Source organism: Patiria miniata, unplaced genomic scaffold (assembly GCF_015706575.1).
Source record: "Patiria miniata isolate m_02_andy unplaced genomic scaffold, ASM1570657v1 HiC_scaffold_20, whole genome shotgun sequence".
NCBI classification, from domain to species: domain Eukaryota; kingdom Metazoa; phylum Echinodermata; class Asteroidea; order Valvatida; family Asterinidae; genus Patiria; species Patiria miniata.
In genome coordinates, this window is record NW_024037059.1 from 30,419,243 (window position 1) to 30,438,866 (window position 19,624).

Here is a 19,624-nt window from a genome sequence, read left to right on the forward strand (position 1 = left end):
CCCCAACTGTACTTCCTTTGCCGGTGAGGGGGTACTTGTGAAAGGAGCGGATAAAGCGCTATATATCAGCACCACACTATTATTTTTACATTCGAACGCATTGCAGCTGACGCTCACGCGAAAAAGCTACAGGTTGGTGCAAATCCACACAAAAAATAATCTTGTGTATTTCGCGCCATATGCACGCGCACTGATTTCGTGCACGTGATGAGTCTCTCCAACTACGGCTCTCAAAAGTTGTCAAAAAGCGCCCTCTGTGTTCGTGAACAGAGTCCATAGATTTATGATCGGGCCTGGCTCAGTATGCACTTAAAGGTATAGTCCATCATTTGTAATTTGTGCATTTTGTTCGTTTGAAGCAAGAAACGTGCTCAAAATCTAAAGAAGGGTGCTGATCAACTAACTTGATGAAGTTTCAGCTCAGCTTCAGCTGTATATTCCGAGAAAAACAGCATTCTAGGATCTCAATTTCAAATCAAAAGTTGCTGAATCATGTTTTGAATTGGGCCTGAATGCAGTGTCCGAGACACGTTCTCACTGAGCCAATTGCAGCTACACAATGTCGCGCACCGATCCAATGAATTGTAGCAACCGCGCGCGTGTGTGCGTCATGCCAACGCTTTCGCGCTCTTCGCCGCAAAAAAAACCCCGAACTACTAACGGAAATTTCCAACGATGCATCTTTAGACTCACCGTTGGAAAGGCCTTCTTTCGTTGATTTCTTCAAAATGACAGCTTGCCAGAAAGAAGAATTTCACAGGGAGTTTAGTCCCCTTACTATCTTTCAACTGAGTATGTTTTTCAACAATAATTACATCAGTTACTTTTTGGATAGCTGCAAATGATGGACTGATGGACTGTAGCTTTAAGGCCAAGTACATGTATGAGATGCATGAGATTTCTTCAGTTAGATTTGGGGCTTCAATTGTGTGGCAATTTCGTCTATGGTTTTGACTTAAAGGTCTAAATGTATTCTTAAACCACCTTTTCATATACGCCTTTCCATTGCATAAATTTAGTTGCATGTATAGTTTTATAGGTACCAATATACAAATACAAAATTGAAAAGCAGCATAGTGTATTCAAATTTTTTCAAATTGTCATCTCAAATTACTGCAAACCAAACCTATCCCCACATTTTCACCATTAACGTCTTGTTCTCAACTTGCCAGGTCGTTAACTTGTTGAATGCCTTGTACACGCTGTTCGACGCCATCATTTCCAACTATGACGTCTACAAGGTAAATATTCCATATAACCCAGCAGATTGTTTAAAACCAAACGTGCAACAAAATGTAAATCACAGGACGTTAAAATGTGCTATTAGCTAATTGTTCCAAGTTACATTAAGACAAAAAAAAAGATGTAAACATGTTTTCTATTATATCTGAAAGCAAAATTAACCAATAATGAATGATAACGTCTTACAAAGGTTGAAACCATTGGCGATGCCTACATGCTGGTCGCCGGCCAACCACTCCGTAATGGCCACCGTCATGCCGGTATGATCGCATCCGCTGCATGGCATCTGCTGGAAGGTGTTAGTAGTTTCATCGTGCCGCACAAACAAGAGGAGAAACTCAAACTCCGAATCGGTATTCACTCAGGTAAGATCATTGTCTTTGCTTGCGGTCAAGGATGGATTGCAAGCAGGGGGTGGGGGTGGTGTGACACCCCCACATTCAAAATTTCTGTCAACAAATCCCTAATTGTTGTCGGCAAATTTGTAAAATTGAGGGCCTTTTTATTTTACTGTTGTCAACATTTTTTTTAGGGGTGGGGGACGACTAGTCAAATATTTCATTGCAAGTTTGTCAGCAAATTTTACTTTTCACACCCATAAATTTTTCTGTTAAAAAATATGTAAATTTGAGGACCCTTTTTTGGCTTGTTAGATGTTTTATACGCAAACTTGTCGACAAATTTGGTCTGACACCCATTGAAAATGTACATCACAAATCCAGTCACAAGTACATCACAAGTCCAGTCACAAGTACAGCACAAGTCCAGTCACAAGTACATCACAAGTCCAGTCACAAGTACAGCACAAGTCTAGTCACAAGTACATCACAAGTCCAGTCACAAGTACATCACAAGTCCAGTCACAAGTACATCACAAGTCCAGTCACAAGTACATCACAAGGCCAGTCACAAGTACATCACAAGTCCAGTCACAAGTACATCTCAAGTCCAGTCACAAGTACATCACAAGTCCGGTCATAAGTGAATCACAACTTCAAGCTCTGCTCAAGCTATTTATGCTTGAAAATGTTGTGTATGTATGACAATTTCTTCATTGTTTCGGACTTTTTTCAAGGATCTTGTGTGGCGGGTGTAGTTGGCCTGACCATGCCTCGGTATTGCCTCTTTGGTGACACGGTCAACACAGCGTCTCGTATGGAGTCTAACGGACTCGGTAAGTCTTGTTACACTAGACAGCTCAAATTATGCTGATATATGGATTCGAGAAAGTAAACACACAAACGTAACTAAGCATGAAGTGTGAACCAGCCCCACCTCATGTTGGAAAGCTTCATTCCATTGGCGCTGTGGACCCCATGCACGATACTTTGAAGCCGTCCTGGGCGCAGACATTTTGAATTCATGTGCATGTTTGTGGAACATAATAAAATCACACGGAATGGATTTCAGATAATGTACTCTATTAAAATGCAAGGCGCAAGTACATTACGCCAACAACGTAAGTGCGTTTTCTGTGAGTGTGACGGTAAAAAATGTTACGGCAAATGTCATCTGCAGCGCCTATGCGTTTGAGTTTGCGTAGGTTTGCGCAGAGCAAAATGAAACGCTCATGTACTAATTGTGCTTTTTGGTTGTGGGCGTATCGGCTTTGATAACGCACTGGTATAGAATACAAATGCAGATATGCAAATAGCCGTACTAAAGCCATACTAAATTTCGAGTTTTCCTAGGTTTGTGCACAAATATTGATGCGCCCAATTGGGCTCAATTTCATGGCTCTAATACCGTTAGCAAAAAAAACCGTGCTTACTATAGCAGAAAATTGTTAGTGCAGAATTGCGCTAGCGTGGTGAGCACAAAATGATGATCGTAAGCGTGGAATTTTGTGGTACGCAGAGCCATAAAATTGGGCCATGCAGGCTTCATGTGTACAGCGAGTTAGTGCTCTAATAATTTATTATAGCTCTATGGTATAACCAAACTTCAATTATTCACGGAAAATGTTCATGATATGTTATATTTGTGAGCCGAATAATTTATTTTCCCTCACCCCATCAATTTAACAGCGCTCAAGATTCACGTGAGTCCTGAATGCAGACAGGTACTGGAGGAACTCGGGGGATACAATCTAGTAGAGAGAGGACTGGTTGCCATGAAGGTACGGCATTTATTTTCTTTGCGTAGCTCCTTTCTTAGGGTGCGTTCGATTAGCTCACCCGGGTCGACTCAGGTTAGCCCCGGGCCGTTCGATTAGCTCTGACGTCATTCTCGGGGCTCAACCGGGTCAGCCACCACAGACCCTGCTCGTGGAGCAGAGTCACTGGTGGAAATACATCACACATGTGTTGTTCATTCCAAGAAATGGACAAACATGGCGGCCGGACAGTGGAAAAGATCAAGTGGACCTAAAAATCAACTTTATTTGAAGTCTAAACGTAATTATTTGTTGATCTCATTGCAACTTTAGAGGCTATAATTCCAGCCCGGCGTTTTTACTTATTTCGATTGATGGAAAAGCAGAAAATTGGAAAATAAGATTCAGTTCGAAAAGGGCATTTTGTCAGTGGCTACGGCCGCGGCTACGGACGTCACGTGAGGCTCTCGATGGCCTGCATTTGAGCGTTTCATTAGCACAGCTCTCTTGGCTAACCCGTCTGCCTTTACCTGACTTGATCCGGGTGAGCTACTCGAATGACAAACAAAAATTGTTTGAATCCCCGAACTTGAAGATATTATACAAGTATTGACTACTTTGGTTGGTGTGGTAAAACTAGCCTCCTGAGATGATCCAAGAGAGGCCAGTTTTACTACACTACAAGTTAAAAGCAGTCAATATTTGTTTTATAACGCCCCACCCAAACATTCTGCTTATTTTTGAGAGATGACTGATTAATTTAACCGAGATCCCATAAAAGTATTTTTTAATTTCTGTTTGAAAGTGATTGAAAATTTCCTCGCACTTTTCCAAATTAACCCTTCATGAAATGTTAGAACCTAACTTTGAAACATGTGGGAACAAAACGCACAACATGCAAAACACTGCTGATGTTATGTTGGTTGCTACGTGCATAGAACTTTGTCAGCCTTGAATAGTCTTTTTAGTCGTTGTATTGTCTTTTGGGCTGTGTGTAACGGGGGAAAAAAAGGCTCACTAAAAAAAACAACTGGTTGAAATGATTAGGTTGTGATCTACTTTTAGAAACTGGGACAAAAAAGATAGAAAATCAAGGAAACAAAATTAACTTCTCAAAAATGTAATTTAGTCTTATTAAAGCTTATCTTCACATACCAAAAAAAACAATTTAAATTCTTAATTAACAAATAGTTTAAAAGAAATCTCAATCTGGATCAAGCAATGAATAAAAAACTCAAAAAGGAATTTGACAAAGGAGTAAAATTAACAATTGGATTAAATTTTAGGAGAATATTAACAACTAAGGTATTAAAAAAAATGGATTGACAGAAAAAACTTTAACCAAGGGGAAAAAGCCAATGTCATACATAACTGTTCCAGTACCAACGATACAAACGCTATTGATCAGTATTGTAGTTGAGTACTTTTTTCCAAGTACCAAGTACTGCCCAGTCCTTAAGTTACTGAGTACAAGTACTTTTTCTTCTGAGTACAAGTTCAGGTCTCTAAGTAAGAGTATTTGTACTTCTAAGTACGAGTAGAAGTACTTGTAATCTGAGTACGAGTACTTCTATTTCCGAATACAGCCATACGGCAAATGGTTCATTTTGCATAATTGTCCCAGGCACAGTCAGACCAATATACAGACCCACTCATGGCTAGCTGTTAAATGTGTTTTTCTGGATGTACACAGAAAAAATTCAGCAAACTTTGATGTCTCTGCAAGTAAATCAACCATTTCCAACTGAAAATATCGATAATAAAATAAGGCCGTGGTAAGTCAATCTATACCTTTTTTTTTTTTTCGAGTACAAGTACTTTGATAAGCAAGTACAAATTCATCATGTCGAGTACGAGTACTTTGCTGCCCGAGTATGAGTACCGTCATTTCGAGTATGAGTAGTTTGACAATCCAGTACGAGTACGAGTACTACAACACTGCTGTTGATTCAAGTTCAGAGTTCATACATGCAGTCTGTCCACGTTAACTACGTAATCACAAAATGGACATTGCACAAATGTTTTGTGTGATGGTCATCAGTTTTGTGATCCAAGGAATTAACAAAACATGCAAAATGTACAAAGCTTTGAATTGAATATTTACATAGTCACGTGCCATTGTGTTTCATATACAATGTACTTCTACAAAATGAAGATTGGCACAATTTGCTTCATTAGGAGTTAAGACATTTCATATTACCTATTAATTTATGGACCTATTGTACTTTTAACATTACCTCACAGTGATGACCATATTTTACATTTGTGAATTGAATGCCGAATTTAAGGAGGTACGGTCCCTTCAATCTTAAAAAAGTTTGTCAGCAAAAACTGTTGTACGGTTCAAGAAACATTCAACCCTTTTCTTCCATGATTTCTTCCACGATTTCTTCCACGATTTCTCTTTATGACTTTATTACTGGAGAGTACACCATAGGCCTACTCATACATTTGTGGGGACCGAAAACGCTGTGGGGATAGCAGAAAGTCCCCATAACTCGGTCCTAATTTTCCTAACAATAAAAAAAAAATCCCCATAACGGGATGTAGGCCTAAGGCAAAAAAAAAATAAGTCGGTCTCTGGTCAGCGCGCGCGTCGATTTTAATCATGCGCGTCAATCTTTTTTTTTTCCAAAATGTTCCGCGGTAGCTCCAACAGCGCCCTGTATTGCCGCACCTCCTCAATTTTTTTTTTACCAAAGAGCACCAAGAAATGGGAAATTGCACCAAGGCAAATGATCGAGAGCACCAAGGCAAATTATGGAGGACACCAATGTACATGAGGACACCAAAAAAGCAAAATAGTACCCCACCTTGTCTGTACAATCAAAGCTTGAAGAAAAAAAGAAAAAAAAAACAACGCGTCCCCGCGCCAATTCCGGAACTTTGGTCTGACCAGAGACCGAATACTTTTGGTTTTTTTGGCCTAACATAGAGCTATATTAAATTACTAGAGCGCCAACTCCTCATTCTTGCGCACGGAGACGCTTTGAAGCCGTCCTGGGCGCGGACATTTTGAATTCATGTGCGTGTTTGTAGAACATAATGAAATAGATGGATTGAATTTTGAAAGTGTACTCTACATGCAACGCGCAAGTAAAACATACGCAAACAACTGAAGCGCGTCATGACAATTCAAAAAACGTTACAGCAAAAAGCATCTGCAGCGAATACGCGCTCGCTTTGCCCTGTTTGCGTAGAGCAAAATGACACGCTCATTTGCTGATCATGCGTTTCGGTTTTGGGCGTATTGGCTTCGATAACGCATCAGTCTGGAATACAATTAACGCTGATATGCAAATAGACGTACAGAATACGTACAAAATGTGTAGTTCTCCATAGGTTTGTGTACAAACATGGATGTGCTCATCAGGCATCTCTTTGTACATCGAGTTGGCGCTCTAGTAATTTAAATAAGCTCTATGAGGCCTACGCACATGCCGAAATGTATTGAGGGAGATTTTTAATGATAACACACCAACGTTACCAGTTATTTCAATTTCGAACGGGTTTTACAATCTGGGTAAATATTATTTCAGGAATGTAGCAGATGTAAATAGCCCTCATTCAACTACAATAGTAATATTTTGCCAGGCCTTGTAAGGCAAATCATTGGATGCAGGTTAGCCCCGGTTCAAGTACAGCGGTTAGTTTTTTGGAGGGCCATAATCAGGCAAATCACATCCGCTCAAAGATCTTAACGGAGTGTACTTCAGCGACAATTACGTCACCAGCAGGGGTGAATGCCATTCCTAACGGATTGTACAACCCTTGAGCTACTGTTGCTACGAATGCACCATTTGAATCGTATCGCTGCACTACACAGTGTCCCTGATTTCGAGAATGAACAACAACATAGATGGTCTCATCATCATCGCACAGGACACCAGTTGCCTTAGCAGCTTTGCCATTCATGAATGTCTTGACACTGAACATCTCTTTACCCTTAAAGTCAATGCACAGCAAAATCTGGTCCAAAACGTTTGTGAAGACTAAACAGCCAAAATTGCTTATTGTCAAGAAATTTTCGACCATATTATTTGAGATGCTTGCAATCAACGATCCGTCCAGGTTGTGGACACTGATGACCTTTCTCCCGCTGTCAGCGACTGCTACTCGCTGACTGTCAACAGCAACAGCAGTGAGGTAACTCACTGATCGCCCATCGGCATCGTCAGCTGAAGGTGTAAACTCGCGAACAAAGTGGAGCTCAGTGTCAAAAACCTTCACTTTCTCTTTGTCCGTGACAAAAAGCAGATCATCATGGGACACCGCAACGCCCCAAGGAGCTTCCAACTGATGCCTAACATCTCCTTTAGCAACCGATGTTTTATACCTCCCAGTTGAGCTAAACAACGATAATCGTTTCAAATCTGTGTCAGTTACTACGATGTCCCCGTTTCTGAAACATGCAACAGCTGTGGCTAATTTGAATTCCTCGTCACCGGTACCTTCTTTGCCGAACTCTTCCTTTAACTGCCATTTCTTGCTGACACAGACCTCCCCAAGCTCTGCATCACTCACAACGTCTTGACATCTGACACCGATGAACGACAGACCATGATTCACCGGTTCACACTTGAGCTCCTTCTGGAATTCCAAGTTGTGCATCACCTTCGGCTTGAGCTCCAAAAGCTCGAAATCATCGACTTGTCTCATCAAGTCATTTACTGCCGCGATGGTCTGATCTGCACGTTCCATCTGGTCACGGTTGTGCATGAGCACCTTTTCGTACTGTCTATCTCTCACCTGACCGATGTTGTCGACCTTTGTGGTGAGAAGCTTTGCTTTGTTTCTGATTTTAGTGATCTCTGCCTCTGCTTTTGCATCAATATCACTATGAGCCTGAGCCAGTTTCTTTTGCAATCTTGTTCGTGCATGTTCGATTGACTTTTCAGTAGATTTGAAGTGCTGCCTGCTCTTCTCAAACTTCTGCAGTATGTTGTCGACCTCACTGCGGAAGGACCTGATAGTGTCATCAATCTTTAGCAAATTGTGCTCTGCCGACCGATGATCTAATGTGGCACACATTGAGCAGATTAAGGTATCGCATGTGTCACAGTAGAAACACAAAGGATGGTCATGGTGGATCGTACACATTCGGGTGATGGGTTTGCTATGTTCTGCTGGTGGCATCTTTGATTTCTGCCAATCTCCCAATGAAATGATTTGATGCTCTTTGGTGTGCTTGACCCTCCTATGGGCTTTCCGGCATTCCTGGCAGACATTATCATTACAATTAAGACACCTCCAAGTGGCCGCCTTTCCTTCTCCACAGTCACATGTGGCGGTAGGTGCCGATGCTTCTCCTAATATTGCCTCCTGTTGTTTGACTTCATCCACAAGAGAACTAAGAAAGAAAGACGAAGCTAGACTCTGCAATCCTCCATCGGGAACTTGCGTCTCTCTTCTGCAGACTGGACATGTTATCTTCTCTGCCTCTGGCTTCTGTTTGCTCATCATCTCTTCCAGACAGTTCAGGCAGAAGCTGTGCAGACAGTCTAGCATCTTGGGATCCTTGAAAAGACAGCAACAGATCGGACATTCCAGATGCCCCTGGCTGATCTTCCACACAGTTTTGGCTGCAGCCTCCGCCATATTTCAAGTGTGACCTAATCAAAACAGAACAAACCTCCGTGTCTCAAAAAGTTCAAAATTATAACAAACAGGTGATTGCCCAATAGGGCTGTGCATCGGAACTGGGTACCCGAGTACCTGACCGTTAATGTCAGGAACTGGTTCCAGATCATGGAATCAACTTTGCAAATTACTTGGTAACTTCTCAGTCAATGAAAAAGGAGTGTTTCAAATGTCACTGGGAAAATTTCAAAATAAAAAAAAACAGGATACATGGAAAACCAAACCCAATTTCACATTTTGTGATGCTTGCAAAAGTTGCAGTTTTCACCACGTAGCTAAAGAGCCCACTGTATACACCCTATATAGCCTATAATGCAGCACTGATAAGGTGTAGTACTATCATGCGGACCTTTATGAACAATCTGAATTTCTTTAACGGGTACCCAGGTACCCATATTTTTTTCAAATGGGTACCCATATTTTTTCAACTAGGGTACCCAGTTCCTGTATTACCCATAAGTGCACACCCCGATGCCCCAAATTAATGTCAGGAACCGGTTCCAGATTATGGAATCAAGTATCCGTAACCAACGTTGCAAATTACTTAACTTATCAGTCAATGAAAAAGAAATGTTTTGAATGTCAGTGGGAAAATTTCAAATGAACAACAGGATACATTGCATTTGAATCCAATTTCACGTTTTATGATGCTTGCGAAAGTTGTAGTTTCACCACATAGCTAAAGAGCTCACTGTATGCACCCTATCTATATTGCCACACCAATGTGGTAGTATTATCATGCAGACCTTTATGAACAATCTGAACAGCAACTTCCCAGATTTGAATTTTTGGCCTGGGTTTCTTTAACAGGTACCCAGGTACCCATATTTTTTTTCAAATGGGTACCCATATTTTTTCAATTAGGGTACCCAGTTCCTGTACTACCCATAAGTGCACACCCCTATGCCCCAACCCATCTCTTTTACGGCACGTCAGCCTGGGATACATTTGTATTGACACCGACTATTATTGACTGCATGCTAACTCATTGGGAGTTACAAATAAACAGCGGCCGTTTACTGTTTTTCAATACTCGGATATATGGCCGATAACTTTATGCAGAAATAACAAGATGGGAGTAGACCTTAATGAAAAGGACCAATGACATATATATAGACTCAGATTTCAGATTTCAATTCAGAAAAGAGAATTCGGTGTTTTTTCTCTCAAAGCATCATGTTTAAAACAAACGTTGGTGGGAAGGAATGCTAAACATTTGTGAGAATCTCATGCATTATTTTCCTGATTGGCCTGTAGGCTATATTTAACATGTTCAAAAACAAAGTGAAGCACACGAAAACCAAAAACTCATGTTAAATCCAGCCAAAATGCTGTACGTAATGGACTCACCTACTTCAACTGGATCAACAGTTAGCTGAAGTTTTCCACCACAAACATGATACTTAGATTCCACCAAATGTATTTAAAAAGTATGGCAAAACTACCATCAACTAAGTAAGTTGTAAGCCTTAAGCTTAAACGTGTACACCTCAGGCCTACTTCTTCATGCAATGTATGGTGCAACAACAACTCAACTCCCTTTACTCAACCCGGGAAAATCCAGTTGCTATTTTTGTCACACAAGTTCACTATAGGCCTACACGCGAACAATTCTGTAAATGCTATTGATTAAAGATTACAGTTCAAACAGGCAACCTACCTCTGTCTACGGAAGCACAAAATGGACATTGCACAAATATCAATACTGCATGCGTTTTTATAACTCCTATACATGTATAACTGTTAAAATGCCTACAAATAGGCAGTGGCGCACCCAGGATTTGGCTTTTGGGGGGCTCAGAATTGTTTTTTCTAAAAAATTTGGGTTTGAGGGTGGCAGACATTTTGATGTTGGTGGCGCCACTTACACCCCTATTATACTACTCGAAAATAGGCCACATACATATCACTAAGGTTAAATTGTAGGACCAAAAAAAAAGCCCCCCCCCCCCCCCGAGGATGTGTTAGTATCCACGACATAAAGCTAAATATCAGGAAATATATACCCTTCGTGTTCTGCATGCGTACTATTGGAGTAACTTTACCCGGTGGTAGTAGAAAAAATAGCACATGTTGGGGGTGGGTGGCTTGGCTTTTTGTTAAATCTCGGCCACAAGAATAGCCCATTATTTAAAGAACATCAGAGTCCAGTCACAAATGATCGAAACACAATTAGGGTCATTACAGCAAAAATAAATAGAAAAACAACCCCTTGGTATTAAACCTTGTCGGACTGCCTGTGAAATTATTCCTTCTGAACTCTCATTTTGAACAAAATAATAAAAGGGGGCAATTTCCAAAGATATGTCAAGTGACACATTTTTAAAAAAATTCCGTTAGTAGTCGGTGTGTAAATGGGAGACTTTTGAGACGTTGGTGGCAGCCAACACACCTATCCTTTTTCCATATTGTTCACGTCATATTGAGCATGCGCGCTTTAGATTTAACATGTCGTTAACTATTGAAAAGGACCGGTATGTTTGCTGCCACCAATGTCTCAAAAGTCTCCCATTGGGCAAATCTGTGAATGGGTGCGCGCAAGCATTAACACAACGCACACGCATGCGCATTTACTATCATTCATCGGTTCAGTGCAGGGTGACCGTTTTAGCCGATTTTTGGCTAACTTTGACAGATTTTTTGTTAAAAAAACGAGTTTGACAGAAAACTTGACAGAATTTTTTTTTTTGCAGATTTCTGACAGAATTCTGCAAAAATGGTTATTTGACAGAAAAGCAGCAAATTTGAACAAAAAGTTTACATTTGTTTAAAAAAGCTTTAATTATGCAATCTTTTCAGACAAACCCTTGCATAATGGGACAGGTTGGCTGGTCTATCTGCAGTGGGAACAAAACGCGCAACATGCAAAACACATGTGCATGTGCATACACTGCTGTTGCTAGGTTGGTTGCTACATGCATAGTGCTTTGTCAGCCTTGAATAGTCTTTTTTGTCGTTGCATTGTCTTTTTGGCTAAGTGTAACAGCGAAAAATGGCTCACTAAGAAAAAAATTAAGGAAAAAAAATGATTCAAATTATTAGGTCCCAATTTACTTTTAGAAACTGGGACAAAGAAGAAATGCAATCAAGGAACAAAATAAACTTCTCAAAAATTTAATTTGGTCAATAAAAAAATCCTTCACATGCAAAAAACAATTGAAACTCTCAAATAAAACAGACAGTTTTTCTCAAATACTTCAAAAGAAATCTCAACCTGGATCAACCAATGAATACAAAAACTCAAAAAGGAATTTGCCAAGGAGAACAATAAACAATTGGATAAAATTTTAGGAGAATAAGAGAAAACTAAGGTATAAAAAAAAACGGATCGATAGAAAAAAATTCTAAAAGTCTGTCCGTGTTTACTATGGAAGCACAAAATGGACATTGCACAAATGTTTTGTGTGATGGTCGTCAGTTTTGTGATCCAAGGAATTAACGAAACATGCAAAATGTGCAAAGCTTTGAATTGAATATTAACCTAGTCACATGCCATTGTGTTTCATATACAGTGTACTTTTACAAAATGAAAATTGGCAACATTTGCTTCAAGACATTTGATATTACCTAATATAAAAGCTGTGGACTTTTTAATTATTATATAACATAACATACAGTAATGACCGTATTTAACAACATTGCAGTAGTAAATTCAATTCTGTGAATTGAATGCAGAATTCAAGAAGTTACGGTCCCTTCAATCTTCAAACAGGTTTTTATCAAAAACTGTTATACCGTTCAAGAAACATTAAACCCTTTTCTTTTTCTCAACTTATTATCCATGATTTGTTCCACGATTTCTTCCACATTTTCTCTTTCTGAATGTATTGCTGGAGAGTACACCATAGGCCTACTTACACATTTGTGGGACCGAAAACGCTTTTGGGACAGCAGAAAGTCCCCAAAACTCGGTCTTAATTTGCCTAACAATAAAAAACTTCCCCATAACGTTGTGTAGGCCAACCATAGAGCTATATTAAATTACTAGAGTGCTAACTTCGTGTACAAAGTAATGCCGGCTGGGCGCATCCATGTTTGTGCATAAACCTATGGAGACCTAGAAATTTTGTACGGCTTTTGTACGGCTATTTGCATATATCTGCGTTTGTATTCCCTACAGGTGTGTTATCGAAGCCAATATGCCCAAATCCGACACGCATGATCAGCAAATGAGCGGTGTCATTTTGCTCTACGCAAACAGCGCAACGTGTGCGGGTATTCGCTACAGATGCTTTTTGCCGTGACCTTTTTTTAACTGTCATGATGTGCTTAAGTTGTTTGCGTATGTTCTACTTGCCCGTTGCATGTAGAGTACACTTTCAAAATTCAATCCATCTAATTTCATTATGTTCTACAAACACGCACATGAATTCAAAATGTCTGCGCCCAGGATGGCTTCAAAGCGTCTCCGCGCGCAGAATGACGAGTTAGCGCTCTAGTAATTTAATATAGCTCTGGGGCCAACGCACATGCCAAAATGCATTGAGGGAGATTAACTGATAACACACCAACGTTACCAGTTAATCCAATTTCGAACGGGTTTTGCAATCTGAGTAAATATTATAATTTCAGGAATGTAGCAGATGTAAATAGCCCTGGTTCAACTACAACAGGTAATGTTCTGCGGGGCCTTCATTACAATAAGTAAATTGCCATCCTCCATACAAACGACCAGCATTGAAATACGCGCTGTACGTATTACACACACAGATGGGTATATAGGCTAATGCATACACCCTCTACTTTCTGAAACTACAACTCCTAAAAGAAACGTGTACTGAAGTTAACATAATATCTGTACACCATGTAAATTTAGTATGTCTGCTTGCTGTAGAAGCCAAATATTTCCGATTGTGGAAAAATTTTATGTAGGTACCTATCAAACTAAAAAGGCGACAACTTTTGCACTTCGGCACACTGACTCTGTCCGACATCCATTAACAATACATGCTTTTGAGGCGGCCGAGTCGCTCGGCGTGATGGCCTCCGGGGCGGTCTATTTGCCTGTCACTCATGAAGTTTATTCATAAGGTAACTGCACAGCTAGTTGCTGTCAACTCTAGTGAATACTCAAACCAAATTTGAATGAAATTCTCAAATTTCATAAACCATTAATCAATCTGAAGGGTTGATCGACTGTATAATCGACTGATGACCCAATTGTGGCTTGTGTGTGCGCGGCACCCTCGCACGTGCAACTCGTCGCTAGCTCTTCACACATGGTACTGCATGCTGATTGGCTTATCGTCAGTGTTTACTGAATATGCATGCGGTTAAATCAGGTTGCTGCGTGATCGCTAAATGATTATTCATTACTTTCCGAACCACTGCACGCTGTAATTGGCTGTATGTAAATGAAGTAATGATATCATAGCTCATTAAAGTTTGTCACCTAGCCTGTGCGTACTTATTGTAATGTGTAAGGCAAACCATTGGATGCAGGTTAGCCCTGGATCAAGTACAGCGGTTAGTTTTTCAGAGGGCCATAATCAGGCAAATCACATCCGCTCAAAGATCTTAACGGAGTGTACTTCAGCGACAACTACGTCACCAGTGGGAGTGAATGCCATTACTACCGGATTGTACAACCCTTGAGCTACTGTTGCTACGAATGCACCATTTAAATCGTAACGCTGCACTTCAGAGCCTCCTGTTTTTTCAGAATGAACAGCGACATAGATGTTCTCATCATCATCGCACAGGACACCAGCTGGCTTAGCAGCTTTGCCATTCATTAATGTCTTGACACTGAACATCTCTTTACCCTTAAAGTCGACGCACAGCAAACTTTGGCCCTCATAGTTTGTGAAGACTAAACAGCCGAAATTGCTTATTGCCAAGTAAAAGTCAACCATGCTATTTGAGGTGCTTGCAATCAAAGATCCGTCTAGGTTGTGGACACTGATGACCTTTCTCCCCCTGTCAGCAACTGCTACTCGTTGACTGTCAACAGCAACATCAGTGAGGTTACTCTCTGATTGCCCATCCCCACCTGAAGGTGTAAACTCACGAACAAAGTGGAGCTCAGTGTCAAAAACCTTCACTTTCTTTTGGTCCGTGACGAAAAGCAGATCATCATGGGTCACGGCAACACCAAAAGGAGCTTCCAACTGATGCCTAACATCTCCTTTAGCAACCGATGTTTTATACCTCCCAGTTGAGCTAAACAACGATAATCGTTTCAAATTGGTGTCAGTAACTACAATGTCCCCATTTCTGAAACATGCAACAGCCGTGGCAAAGTCAAATTCCTCGTCACCGGTACCTTCTTCGCCGAACTGTTCCTTTATCTGCCATTTTTCGCTGACACAGACCTCCCCAAGATCTGCATCACTCACAACGTCTTGACATCTGACACCGATGAACGACGGACCATGATTTGCCGGTTCGAATTTGAGCTCCTTCTGGAATTCCAAGTTGTGCATTACCTTCGGCTTGAGCTCCAAAAGCTCGACATCATCGGCTTGTCTCATCAAGTCATTTACTGCCGCGATGGTCTGATCTGCGCATCTGATCTGTTTACGGTTGTGTATGAGCGCCTTTTCGTACTTACTGTCTCTCTCCTGACCGATTTTGTCGACCTTGTCGGTGAGAAGCTTTGCTTTGTTTCTGATTTTAGTGATCTCTGCCTCTGCTTTTGCATCAATATCACCACGAGCCTGAGCCAGTTTTTTTTGTAATCTTGTTCGTGCATGTACAATTGAGTTTTCAGTAGATTTGAAGCGCTGCCTGCACTTCTCGAACTTCTGCAGTATGTTGTCGACCTCACTGCGGAAGGACCTGATAGAGTCGTCAATCTTTAGGAAATTGTGCTTTGCCGACCGATGATCTAATGCAGCACACATTGAGCAGATTAAGGTGTCGCAGGTGTCACAATAGAAACACAATGTCTGGTCAGTGTGGATCGTACACCTTCGGGTGATGGGTTTGCTATGTTCTGCTGGAAGGATTTTTGATTCCTGCCAATCTCCCAATGAAATGATTTGATGGTCTTTGGTGGACTTGACCCTCTCATGGGCTTTCCGGCATTCCTGGCAGAGGTTATCACTACAATCAAGACACCTCCAAATGACCTCCTTGCCTTCTCCGCAGTCACATGTGGCGGTAGGTGCCGATGCATCTCCTAATACCGCCTCCTGTTCTTTGACCTCATCGACAAGAGAACTAAGAAAGAAAGATGAAGAAAGACTCTGCAATCCTCCATCAGGAACTTGCATCTCTCTCCTGCAGACTGGACATGTTATCTTCTCTACCTCTGACTTCTGTTTGCTCATCATCTCTTCTAGACACTTCAGGCAAAAGCTGTGCAGACAGTCCAGCATCTTGGGATCCTTGAAAAGACAGCAACAGATCGGACATTCCAGATGTCCCTGGCTGATCTTGTCCAAGACAGTTCTGGCAGCAGCCTCCGCCATATTTCAGATGTGACCTAATCAAAACAGAACAAACACGTGTCTGAAAAAGTTCAAAATTATAACAAACAGGTGATTGCCCCATAGAGCTGTGCATCGGAGCCAGGTAACCGAGTACCCGACCATTAATGTCAGGAACCAGTTCCAGATTATGGAATCGAGTACCCATAACCAACTTTGCAAATTACTTGGTAACTTTTCAGTCAATGAAATAGTGTTTTGAATGTCAGTGGGAACATTTCAAAATATAAAAACAGGATACATGGAAAACCAAAACCAATTTCACGTTTTATGATGCTTGCGAAAGTTGCAGTTTTCATCACATAGCTAATGAGCTCACTGTATACACCCTATCTAGCCATATTGCCGCACCAATGTGGTAGTATTATCTTGCAGACCGTAATGAACAATCTGAACAGCAACTTCCCAAATTTGACTGGTTGACTTGGGTTTCTTTAATGGGTACCTGGGTACCCGTATTTTTTTCAATAGGGTACCCGGTTCCTTTACTGCCCGTAAGTGCAGACCCCTATGCCCCCATTTCTTTTACCGCACACCGTACCAGCCTGGAATTCTAAATGTAACAGGAGATTCATTTGTATACATTGACTGCATGCTAACTCATTGGGAGTTAGAAATAATAAAATGGGAGTATAGGCCCTAATGTAAAAAAGGACCAAAGATATAGACTTAGATTTCAGACTTTGATTCAGAAAAGAGAATTCAATATGTTTTTCTCTAAAAGCATCATGTTTATTTCAAACGTTGGTGGGAAGGAACACCACCTACTCACTCATCACATTTACTGAAATGCTAAACATTCCTTCAAATCTCATGCATAATTTTCCTGCTAGGCCTATAGGCTATATTTAACATGTTCAAAAACAAAGCGAACGCACAAAAAGAAAAGACTTGTGCAAAATCCAGCCAAAATGCTGTATGTAATGAACTCACCTACTTCAACTGGATCAACAGTTAGCTGAAGTTTTCCACCACAAACATAATACTTTCGCCAAATGTAAAAAAAAAAGTATGGCAAAACTAGTACCATCAACTTGTAAGTTGTAAGCCTTAGGCTTATAATGTGTACATGTCAGGCCTATACTTTATCCTCATGCAATGAATGGTGCAACAACAGCTAAATTCCTTTACCCAACACAAGAAAAACCAGTCGCTATTTGTGTCACACAGTACCATAACAAAGCAACACTACGATCATGGTCTTTATTCAAGTTCAATATACGCCCACATATGAACATACGAACAAGCACTGAAAATGCTATTGATTGAAGGTTACAGTTCAAACAGGCAACTCTGTCTACGGAGGCACAAAATGGACATTGCAGAAATATCAACACTGCATGTGTTTTTATAACTCCTGATGCATGTTTACATGTTAAGATGCATACAAATACGATTTTACATTTTGAAAGTTATGAAAATTAAAAAAGGAGGGTTAAAAATAAGAACTGGAAACGAGGATGTGTTAAAGTATCCAAGATATAAAGCTAAAAATCAGGAAATATATACCCTACGTTTCACTCTGCGTACTATTGAAGTGAATGTTACTGGTTGTAGTAGAAAAAATAGCACTTGGTAGGGGTAAGGTGGCTTGGCTTTTTGTTAAATCCTGGACACAAGAATAGCCCAATATTTAAAGAACATCAGAATCCAGGCACAAAATGATCGAGACCCAAGTAGGGTCATTACAGCAAAAAAAACCCAACTGGTCGGACAGCCTGTGAAATTATTCTTTCTCTGACATTACGCTGTTATTGTGAAGACAACGATAAAAGAAGGCCATTTCCAAAAATATGTCAAATGACACATTTTTGGAAATTTCCATTAGTAGTTGGTTTGTAATAAGGCGAATCTGTGAATTGGTGAAAAGCGTTGGCTCGACGCACAGGCGCACACCATTGCTATCATTTGTCAGTTCAGTGTTTAGCTCTGCGGCAATCGGCTAAATGAAAAGTTGTCCCGGATGCTGATTTTGGGCGCAATTCAAAATGTGACCCGGTGTTATATAAAAATCAGACTCGTGTGAAAATCGGACTCTTTTTCCCTTTTATTGGTTAAACCCTCTCAGGTGACCGGTCACTCTCCTAATTATCTATGCATAAGCATGCGAAATACCACCAATTTCATAAAACCTAAATTCATGCTACACCGGCAACTTTGAATTGAAATTGAGATCCTAGAATATTATTTCCTCTGCTTTTTACACAGCATTCACAGAGCTAAAACTTCATCAGGTTGTTGTTATGCACTCGTCTTTAGATTTTGAGCACTTTTGTTGCTTGAAATGGGAAAAATGCACAAATGACTGGTTGGTGTGGTAAAACTAGCCTCCTGAGATGATCCATACAGCGTTCTTTATTCCCGAGGTGACCTCCAGGGAAATAGAATGCTCCATGGATCACCGAGGGAGGCTAATTTCACTACACTTCAAGTTTAAAGCAGTCTATTTTTTTTTGTGGAGAAAACTTAATAATTTAATCCAAATCTCTTGCAAAGTACATCAATTTCAATGTGAACGTAACTGAAAATTTCCTTGCACTTTTCCAAACTACCCCTTCATGAAATGTTTGAACCTAACTTTGTAGCACATGAGGGAACAAAACGCGCAACAGCCAAAACACATGTGCATATGCACACACTGCTGTTGTTATATTGGTTGCTACATGCATAGTACTAGTCTTTTTAGTGGTAGAATTCTCTTTTTGGCTGTGTGTAAAGGCAAAAAATGGCTCACTAATTAAAAATCCTGGTTCAAATGATTAGGTCAGGATTTACTTTTAGAAACTTGGACAATGAAGAAACAGAATCAAGGAAACAAAATAAACTTCTCAATTTAATTAAGTCTCATTAGAAAAAAATTCCTACAAAAAACAATTTAAATCCTTAAATAACATATTCTTCAGAAGAAATCTTAATCAGGATCAAACAACGAAGTAAAAATCCCAATTAGGAATTGGCCAAGCTCTGCATCACTCACAACGTCTTGACATCTGACACCGATGAACGACGGACCATGATTCACTGGTTCAAACTTGAGCTCCTTCTGGAATTCCAAGTTGTGCATCACCTTCGGCTTGAGCTCCAAAAGTTCGAAATCATCAGCTTGTCTCATCAAGTCATTTACTGCTGCGATGGTCTGATCTGCGCATTCCATCTGGTCACGGTTGTGCATGAGCGTCTTTTCGTACTCACTGTCTCTCTCCTGACCGATTTC

General features: G+C 40.5%; 2 protein-coding genes across 2 annotated transcripts in view; one reads left to right on the forward strand and one right to left on the reverse strand.

The window, feature by feature from the left end:
• The window catches only part of LOC119728029 (speract receptor-like), a gene marked incomplete at its 5' end in the record, with an annotated part of 34,925 nt that overhangs the window by 2,449 nt on the left and 12,852 nt on the right, over positions 1-19,624 (forward strand). The window contains 4 exons of the mRNA XM_038200110.1: positions 1,173-1,241; positions 1,433-1,607; positions 2,318-2,416; positions 3,270-3,361. Coding sequence (XP_038056038.1) covers positions 1,173-1,241; positions 1,433-1,607; positions 2,318-2,416; positions 3,270-3,361 — 435 coding nt within the window. The remainder of the gene's footprint in view (positions 1-1,172; positions 1,242-1,432; positions 1,608-2,317; positions 2,417-3,269; positions 3,362-19,624) is intronic.
• Positions 14,447-17,632, reverse strand: LOC119728586 (E3 ubiquitin-protein ligase TRIM71-like). Its single transcript, XM_038200881.1, has 2 exons — positions 17,344-17,632; positions 14,447-16,406 (listed from the first exon to the last, which is right to left on the reverse strand). The coding sequence occupies exon 2, from the start codon at positions 16,390-16,392 to the stop codon at positions 14,476-14,478; it is 1,917 nt and encodes a 638-aa protein (XP_038056809.1). The 5' UTR covers positions 16,393-16,406; positions 17,344-17,632; the 3' UTR covers positions 14,447-14,475.